This window comes from Nerophis ophidion, unplaced genomic scaffold, assembly GCF_033978795.1.
Source record: "Nerophis ophidion isolate RoL-2023_Sa unplaced genomic scaffold, RoL_Noph_v1.0 HiC_scaffold_53, whole genome shotgun sequence".
Taxonomy (NCBI): Eukaryota; Metazoa; Chordata; class Actinopteri; order Syngnathiformes; family Syngnathidae; genus Nerophis; species Nerophis ophidion.
The window spans coordinates 66272-76316 of record NW_026906975.1 but is presented as its reverse complement, the minus strand read 5'-3'; the positions used below and the strand labels follow the sequence as shown (position 1 = coordinate 76316).

The 10045-nt window shown below is 42.9% G+C and overlaps 1 protein-coding gene across 1 annotated transcript; it reads left to right on the top strand.

Moving 5' to 3' along the window:
* The first annotated feature begins 713 nt into the window (after positions 1 to 713).
* LOC133546964 (uncharacterized) lies at positions 714 to 2846 on the top strand. The gene is made up of 2 exons (XM_061892814.1): positions 714 to 2458; positions 2554 to 2846. Exon 1 carries the CDS (start codon positions 911 to 913, stop codon positions 2315 to 2317), a length of 1407 nt encoding a protein of 468 aa, XP_061748798.1. The 5' UTR covers positions 714 to 910; the 3' UTR covers positions 2318 to 2458; positions 2554 to 2846.
* The last annotated feature ends 7199 nt before the right edge of the window (positions 2847 to 10045 follow it).

Sequence of the window (10045 nt, the reverse complement as noted above, 5' to 3'; positions counted from 1 at the left end):
CAAAGAAGTGGTCTTGAAATTATATAATAGGATATATGAAGAAGGAAAATTACCAGATGAGTGGAAAACAGCTGTAATAATTCCAATATGCAAGCCAGGGAAAGATCCGGAAGAGGCAGGAAATTATAGGCCGATTGCATTGACCTCAAATTTGGGCAAAGTAATGGAAAAAATGATTAATGAAAGATTAATATATTATTTAGAGTCAAAAGAAATTATAAAAAACTACCAAAGTGGTTTTCGCAAAGCAAGAAGCACAAATGACCCAGCAGTGCAGCTGGAAGAGGAAATTAGAAAGGGACAAATAAATAAAGAAAGTATAATTGCGGTATTTTTTGACATAGAGAAAGCGTATGATATGTTGTGGAAACAGGGGTTGCTGTTGAAACTAAATAGGATTGGGATTAGAGGAAGAATGTACAGATGGATAAAAGACTTTTTAACAAGTAGAACATTATTAGTAAAGATAGAGAATGAATATAGTAGAGAATACAAAGTGGAAAATGGGACCCCACAAGGGAGTATAATAAGTCCAGTACTATTTTCCATCATGATAAATGAAGTTTTTAGTGAAGTGGAAGGGTTAGTGGAGGTGGCATTGTTTGCTGATGATGGAGTGATGTGGAAGAGAGGTAGAAATACAAATTATATAGAAAAGAAGATTCAAAAAGCGGTAAATAATGTTGAAGACTGGGGGACGGCTTGGGGTTTAAGATTCTCTGTTGGAAAGACAAAAGTCATACATTTTACGAAGAGGAAAATACAAAACAAGCTCCAAATAAAACTATATGGAGAAAACATAGAAGAGGTACAAGTATTTAAATATTTAGGAATATGGTTTGATAAAAATATTAACTGGTCAACCCACATCAGCAAGATAGTGGAGAAAAGTAAAAAGGTGTTAAATATAATGAGGGCTTTGAGGGGTAAAGATTGGGGGGCTGATAGGTTGACATTGAAAACAATATATATCACTTTAATTCGGTCTGTTATCGACTACGGATGCATTATTTATCGATCTGCTTCAAAAACTCTACTTGAGAAAATAGACCGGATCCAGTCGCAGGCGTTAAGATTATGTTGTGGAGCTACTAAATCTACTCCAGTGGCAGCATTACAAGTAGAAATGAATGAAAAACCTTTGGACATGAGGAGAGATCAACTCTCAGCAGTTTATTGGGCAAACTTAAAAGGATCCAAGCAAGGACATCCAACCCGTCAAGTGCTAATAAATTGCCAAGAAAAAGGGAAGAAAAAAATGAATAGTTTTGGGTGGATAATAGGAGATATATGTAAAAAAACACAAATTGACAATATTAAAGTGAGCCCTACAGTACCAATTCCTGCAATACCACCGTGGATGTATGAAAACCCAAAGGTAGACATGCAGTTACTGAAGAATAGACATTTAAATAGTTACCAAATAGAAAAACGGATTGAGGAAATGTTTTTTGATAATATTATGATATACACAGATGCATCAAAAACTATAAATAGTAAAGTAGGAGCTGCTGCAGTTATCCCACAGAGAAATATAGTATTAAATAAAAGAATTAGTGATAAACTATCTGTTTTTACGGGGGAATTGGTAGCAATTTATATGGCAGTTAACTGGATAGAGGAAAACAAAGCTAGGAAAGTAGTCGTGTGCTCGGACTCCAGCAGTGCATTGACGAGCATAAAAAACATAACATCAGAAACAAGACTAGATATAGTTTATGAAATAGTTCAGGCAATCTACAGAATAAATAAAGCGGGAGGTGTGGTAACATTTCTCTGGGTTCCTGCTCATGTAGGAGTTGAGGGAAATGAGTTAGCTGATAGATACGCAAAACAAGCAACCACTAAAACAGAAGTAAACATGGAGATTAAGCACAGTAAAGAAGAAGTGAAGAGCATCATTAAGATAGAACACAATAAAAAGTGGCAGGATAATTGGAATAAGGAAACAAAAGGTAGAGAGTTTTACAAAGTCCAGAGGAAAGTAGGTGTAATGAGAGGAGGGGGTAGAAATAGGAAGGAAGAAGACATTATTACTAGAATGAGATTAGGACATACATATCTAAATAGTTCACTAAAATTGATAGGCAAACATACTACAGGGCTGTGTGATTTTTGCCACCAGATAGAAAATGTTGACCATGTCTTAATACAATGTAGGAAATATAATAGAGAAAGAGAAATACTGGAAAATAAGTTAGCAAAAGAAAATATTAGGTTAGAAGTGGGAGATATATTAGGATTGCATTCAGAAAACATAGGATATAAAGCAATATACACATATTTAAAAAACACTGGGTTAAGTAAAAGAATATAGAGTAGGGATCCACCTCGGTCCACACTCCATTACAGTAGGTGGCGCTAATGCACACCAGAAGGTTGCTTGCCAACCGCCATAAAAACAAAAGAAGAAGAAGAAGAAGAAGAAGATCCTCTGCCAGAACGTAGCAACTGTACCGTAAGCTCGTCTCCAGCATCCTAGTTGAATTTTTGATCCTGATCTCTGTGCCTTTTCCCCATGCGTTAATTGTCGTGTCTTTCCTCACCCCGCAGCTCCTTGTGTGCGTTCCCGAACCACGCTGTGTGTCGTGTGCCTTTTTGGATTCCCCTTGTCTTCCTCTGGCTTCCTGGTTTTCGTTCCCTTGCTCGCCCCCGGACAAACGACGACTCTCTCCTGCCTCTCGACCACGCTTCCGCCTTGGACTTCCCTACCTGCCTTGCCCGCGCCTGACCGCTCAGCTCCTCTCAACACGCACCTCCAACACTTGCGGTAAATAACACCTCCCGTTAAATTCCACACATAGTCTTGCACCCATTTCATCTTTGTTACATACACATCAGATTTGACATACACATATATATATATATATATATATATATATATATATATAGAATAATATTGTATAAATAAATTATATTGAAATATTATTGTATATATATATATATATATATATATATATATATATATATATATATATATATATATATATCCTTGTTAAAATAAAGACGCCCCAGGCTATAAGCTTTTCCCAGTCTCTGTGCCGTCTCCTTCTCTCTGAAACCTTCACAGCGTCTCTTTTAATTATTTTCTATTTCTTCTTCTTCTTATTTTCTCTGGAACAAAAAAATACTTAAAAGTTTCCATTCTTTCTGAGGCAAAAGAGTTAATCTAAGAAAAAAAAAGATGGAAGTGACCACTTAAAATAATATTTAGGATGGTTTTTTTTGCAATTGAAGACAACAATTGTTGGTTCTGTGACTGGGAAACACAATAAACAGTTTATTTTAAGAATGTATGCAAAGTAAATATCTGTGGGATGATGTACAATATTGGCTTTGGCTTGACACTCCAAACTTTGACTGATATTGATGTTGTTTTGGGGATGTTGAAAAAGAGAAAAAAAACATTAAAACCTTTTTTAAAACACAATACTGGATTTATTTGATACATCCACATATGTAAGTTTGTGAAAACAAAACCATCCTTTCACAAAATAAAAATCAGCTATTTTCTCTCACTTGTATGTTGCATAAAGGTCTGGAGACATACATACAAAACAATCACAAAACAATCATCATAATACTGAGTAATAACGATAATGAATAAAATAGATTATAGAGACCCAACAAATGATTCATAAAGTCACACATTTTAAAATTGTATAAAAGACAACTGTTCAAATGATGTATAAAGTAAATAATAATATGCTTCCTGAAGTGGTCCAGAAGATGTTTCAGATGTGAACCAGTACATATGTATATCATATAAAGGTGATAATCTATGGGATCATTAACAATTAGAAATACAAATATGTAATATTTTCAAATTTCAAACTATGTAATTTATAAATGTAGACTCATATTAAACAGATTGTTAGACAAACAACAATGTCACACATGTTATATGTGCTGATGTTGTTAGAAAGTCAAAATGAAAGTCTGGACAGTTTATTTCAAATCCTGCAGTTTCATTTGCTGCTGCTGTTCTCACCAGCACACTTGTGTTTCTTACACTGGTACTTAGAAGACAATCTTTCACCACACACACTGCAACTCAACACTTTCTCTCCTGGGTGTCTTCTCATGTGTCTTACAAGCTTTGATCAGTCACAAAAGCTTCTGTTGCAGATTGAACAGGAATGTGATTTTTCACCAGTGTGTGTTCTCTTGTGTACTTTCAAATATCGACTTTGTGTAAAACATTTACCACAGATTGAACAGGAAAAAGGTTTTTCTCCAGTGTGTGTTCTCATGTGTCTTTTCAAATTGTGACTTTGTGCAAAACTTTTACCACAGAGTGAACAGATAAAAGGTTTATCTCCCCAGTGCGTTCTCATGTGTAATGTCATAATGTTGACTTGTTACTAAACATTTACCACATTCTGAGCAAGAAAAAGGTCTTTCTCTAGTGCTCCCGTCCAAAGGCAAAACCCAGTAACTCAATTTTGGTCAAAACTGAGCTGAAAATAATTTTGGAGTTCCTAGGTGATATGCTTTATGTTAGTGTATGCGATATTGTAATTTGTTCCATAAGTAAGCTGTTACGCGCATGGCAGGACCTAGCAACTAACACATAACCGCGTAGATACAACAGAAAAACCTAGTATCTCAAGGGACCAATCGGAGCTTCTTTGTCAGTCGCCTTATTGTCTTTAATGAGACATTTGCACGAATGGGGGCCGACGGTCAAGCTGATTATGTGATATTATGGCAGGAGGGGATATTTGGAAGATTGGCCCAGGACGTTGCAAGCACCTTCATTAAATGTTTTGTTCTTGATTCTTCCCCTTGCATACTCTTTTGGGCAGATAACTGTGGAGGTCAAAATAAAAACTGGACGCTGTACACGGCTCTTGCCCGATGTGCAAACGCATAATGGTGCCCACCCGAGATTGTGATAAAATATCTGGAGAAAGAGCACACGTTCATGAGAGCAGATTCAATCCATGTGTGTCTCCTCATGTGTCTTTTCAGACGACTTTGGTATTTAAAAGTTTTGTGACAGAGAGAAGATGTGAAGTGAGTGTTGTCAGTGTGACATGTCTTATCATCTTTAGAGTCTTCATCATCAGTGTCAGGAGAGTGTGACGTTGTGTCCTCACTATCTGATAGTGGAGCTAAGAGCTTGTCTGCTTGTGATCCTCCACAGTGGTCTCCATCAGCTTCTGTTGTCATGTGTTGTGTTGAGCTGCTGCTTGGAGGCTCCCCCCCTCCCCTCTCCTCACTTTCACCTTTCACCTCATCATCTTCACTCTTCACAGGGACACCAGTCACTGGGAACTCCTCCAACCATTTAGGCTGACTGATGCCCTCTTCCTCCTCTTCCTCTTTAATGTGCGGCGGCTCTTGCTCCTCCTCTTCCTCTTTAATGTGCGGCGTATCTTGGTCTTCCTCTTCCTCTTTAATGTGAGGGTTCAGTGGGTCCTCCTCTTCCTGTTTAATGTGAGGGGTCAGTGGGTCCTCCTCTTTATTTTTGATGTGTAAGTTCAGTGGGTCCTCCGCTTGCCCTTTAATGTGAAGGGTCAGTTTAACACTATGGGCTGTGGCGTCTCATGTTCCTCTTTAATGTGGGGGGGCTGTGGCTCCTCTCCTCCGTCTTTGATGTGTTGGGAATATGGTACCTCTTCGTCCTCATGAATGTGGGGGGACTGTGGTTCCTCCTACTGCTCACGAGGAAGATGTTCTTCATCGAGGTCTGCGGGACAGGAGAAAACAAACATTCTTGATAAAAGTCCAGCTTTGCTCAGTCACATGAGACATTGTCTTGCACCAACATATGATCTCACAATCTCATCAGTTTCCCCTCACAACAGTCAGGGTACTTCCAGCTGACACATGAAGAAGACCTTCAGGGGAATGTCTTCCCAGGCCAACGTCCAATCCACCTTATTCATATAAAAACATCGTAAAAGTCATTCCTGCAATCTTTAAAGGGGAACTTAATCACAATTTCAAAATCGTTAACTCCAATAAAAATCAGTTCCCAGTGGCTTATTTTATTTTTTGAAGTTTTTTTCAAAATTTTACCCGTCTCAGAATATCCCTAAAAAAAAAAGCTTTAAAGTGCCTTATTTTTGCTCTCTCGAAGTTACTGTTCATTTTCCTGTGACGTCATAAAGTGCTGCCAATACAAACAAACAATAGCGGATACCATAGCAAGACATAGCGACATTAGCTCGGATTCAGCCTCGGATTTCAGCGGCTGAAGCGATTCAACAGATTATGCATGTATTAAAATGGATGGTAGGAGTATGGAGGCAGATAGCGAAAACGAAATTGAAAAAGAAACTGAAGCTATTGAGCGAATAGCTATTGACGCTATTCGGCCATGTCTGCGTTAGCATCGCCGGTAAAATGTGCGGACCAAACGATCAGGACTTTCGCATTGACACTGGAGCAACTTAAATCCGTCGATTGGTAAGTGTTTGTTTGGCATTAAATGTGGGTGGAAGGAAACGCTGGATGTAAATATAGTTTCAAATGTACATAGAGCGAGCCTAAATAGCATGTTAGCATCGATTGGCAGTCATGCCGCGACCAAATATGTCTGATTAGCACATAAGTCAATAACATCAACAAAACTCACCTTTGTGATTTCGTTGACTTTATTGTTGGTAATGCATCTGCTTTGAGTGTTGCAGGATATCTAGACATTCTTGCCATCTCTGTGCCATCTCTGTCATAGCATCGCCGGTAAAAACCAAACAAGGGACTTTCGCATCTCTTAACACTGGAGCAACTTAAATCCGTCGATTGGTATGTGTTTGTTTGGCATTAAATGTGGTTGGAGAGAAAGGCTGGATGCAAATAAAGCTGCAAATGAGGCATAATGCTGCAATATGTACATAAAGCTAGCCTAAATAGCATGTTAGCATCGATTAGCATGCCGTGCTAATCAATGCACATTCTACGTAAATCAACTTGAATCCGTCTCTGATGGTGTTGTTACAGCCTCCGACAACACACTGACGAGGCATGATGTCTCCAAGGTACCGGAAAACAGTCGAAAAAACGGAAAATAACAGAGCCGATTTGACACGGTGCGTGTGATGTGGTAGGGAAAAATGGCGTTGAGTACCGATGTGACTTCACGTTCTGACGTCGTCGCTCAGAGAGGGATAAACAGAAAGGCGTTTAATTCGCCAAAAACTCCCCCATTTAGAGTTCGGAAATCGGTTGAAAAAATATATGGTCTTTTTTCTGCAACATCAAGGTATATATTGACTCTTACATAGGTCTGGTGATAATGTTCCCCTTTAATGGTAGACGCCATACGTGAAAGTGTGCTGTTCTCCCTTTGAATAAGTCATGCACACATGCATCCATCATCTTCCGCTTATCCGAGGTCGGGTCGCGGGGGCAGCAGCCTAAGCAGGGAAGCCCAGACTTCCCTATCTCCAGCCACTTCGTCCAGCTCTTCCCGGGGGATCCCGAGGCGTTCCCAGGCCAGCCGGGAGACATAGTCTTCCCAACGTGTCCTGGGTCTTCCCCGTGGCCTCCTACTAGCTGGACGTGCCCTAAACACATCCCGAGGGAGGCGTTCGGGTGGCATCCTGACCAGATGCCCGAACCACCTCATCTGGCTCCTCTCGATGTGAAGGAGCAGCGGCTTTACTTTGAGTTCCTCCCGGATGGCAGAGCTTCTCACCTGCTGCTGTGTTGGATCCGCTTTGGACTGGACTCTCGCGACTGTGTTGGATCCATTGTGGATTGAACTTTCACAGTATCATGTTAGACCCGCTCGACATCCATTGCTTTCCTCCTCTCTAAGGTTCTCATAGTCATTATTGTCACCGACGTCCCACTGGGTGTGAGTTTTCCTTGCCCTTATGTGGGCCTACCGAGGATGTCGTGGTGGTTTGTGCAGCCCTTTGAGACACTAGTGATTTAGGGCTATATAAGTAAACATTGATTGATTGATTGATCTCTAAGGGAGAGCCCCGCCACACGGCGGAGGAAACTCATTTGGGCCGCTTGTACCCGTGATCTTATCCTTTCGGTCATGAGCCAAAGCTCATGACCATAGGTGAGGATGGGAACGTAGATCGACCGGTAAATTGAGAGCTTTGCCTTCCGGCTCAGCTCCTTCTTCACCACAACGGATCGATACAAGGTCCGCATTACTGAAGACGCCGCACCGATCCGCCTGTCGATCTCACGGTCCACTCTTCCCCCACTCGTGAACAAGACTCCTAGGTACTTGAACTCTTCCACTTGGGGCAGGGTCTCCTCCCCAACCCGGAGATGGCACTCCACCCTTTTCCGGGCGAGAACCATGGACTCGGACTTGGAGGTGCTGATTCTCATTCCGGTCGCTTCACACTCGGCTGCGAACCGATCCAGTGAGAGCTGAAGATCCCGGTCAGATGAAGCCATCAGGACCACATCATCTACAAAAAGCAGAGACCTAATCCTGCAGTCACCAAACCAGATCCCCTCAACGCCTTGGCTGCGCCTAGAAATTCTGTCCATAAAAGTTATGAACAGAATCGGTGACAAAGGACAGCCTTGGCGGAGTCCAACCCTCACTGGAAACGTGTCCGACTTACTGCCAGCAATGCGGACCAAGCTCTGGCACTGATCATACAGGGAGCGAACTGCCACAATAAGACAGACCCGTACCCCATACTCTCTGAGCATTCCCCACAGGACTTCCCGAGGGACACGGTCGAATGCCTTCTCCAAGTCCACAAAGCACATGTAGACTGGTTGGGCAAACTCCCATGCACCCTCAAGAACCCTGCCGAGAGTATAGAGCTGGTCCACAGTTCCACGACCAGGACGAAAACCACACTGTTCCTCCTGAATCCGAGGTTCGACTATCCGTCGAAGCCTCCTCTCCAGTACACCAGAATAAACCTTACCGGGAAGGCTGAGGAGTGTGATCCCACGATAGTTGGAACACACCCTCCGGTCCCCCTTCTTAAAGAGAGGGACCACCACCCCGGTCTGCCAATCCAGAGGTACCGCCCCCGATGTCCACGCGATGCTGCAGAGTCTTGTCAACCAAGACAGCCCCACAGCATCCAGAGCCTTAAGGAACTCCGGACGGATCTCATCCACCCCCCGGGGCCTTGCCGCCGAGGAGCTTTTTAACTACCTCAGCGACCTCAGCCCCAGAAATAGGAGAGTCCACTACAGATTCCCCAGGCACCGCTTCCTCAAAGGAAGACGTGTTGGTGGGATTGAGGAGGTCTTCGAAGTACTCCCTCCACCGATCCACAACATCCGCAGTCGAAGTCAGTAGAACACCATCCGCACCATACACGGTGTTGATAGTGCACTGCTTCCCCTTCCTGAGGCGGCGTATGGTGGTCCAGAATCGCTTCGAAGCCGTCCGGAATTCGCTTTTCATGGCTTCCCCGAACTCTTCCCATGTCCAAGTTTTTGCCTCCGCGACCGCTAAAGCTACACACCGCTTGGCCCGTCGGTACCCGTCTACTGCCTCCGGAGTCCTATGAGCCAAAAGAACCCGATAGGACTCCTTCTTCAGCTTGACGGCATCCCTCACTGCTGGTGTCCACCAACGGGTTCTGGGATTACCGCCACGACAGGCACCAACAACCTTGCGGCCACAGCTCCAATCAGCCGCCTCGACAATAGAGGTTCGGAACATGGTCCACTCGGACTCAATGTCCCGCACCTCCCTCGTGACATGTTCAAAGTTCTCCCGGAGGTGTGAATTGAAACTCTCTCTGACAGGAGACTCTGCCAGACGTTCCCAGCAGACCCTCACAATGCGTTTGGGCCTGCCAGGTCTGTCCGGCATCCTCCCCCACCATCGCAGCCAACTCACCACCAGGTGGTGATCGGTAGAAAGCTCCGCCCCTCTCTTCACTCGAGTGTCCAAAACATAAGGCCGCAAATCCGATGACATAACTACAAAGTCGATCATGGAACTGCGGCCTAGGGTGTCCTGGTGCCAAGTGCACATATGGACACCCTTATGTTTGAACATGCTGTTCGTTATGGACAATCCGTGACAAGCACAAAAGTCCAATAACAAAACACCACTCGGGTTTAGATCCGGGCAACCATTCTTTCC

Bases quoted from the DNA above. Each gene is read 5' to 3' on its own strand.
- LOC133546964 (XM_061892814.1), top strand. From the start codon at position 911: ATGAGGGCTTTGAGGGGTAAAGATTGGGGGGCTGATAGGTTGACATTG.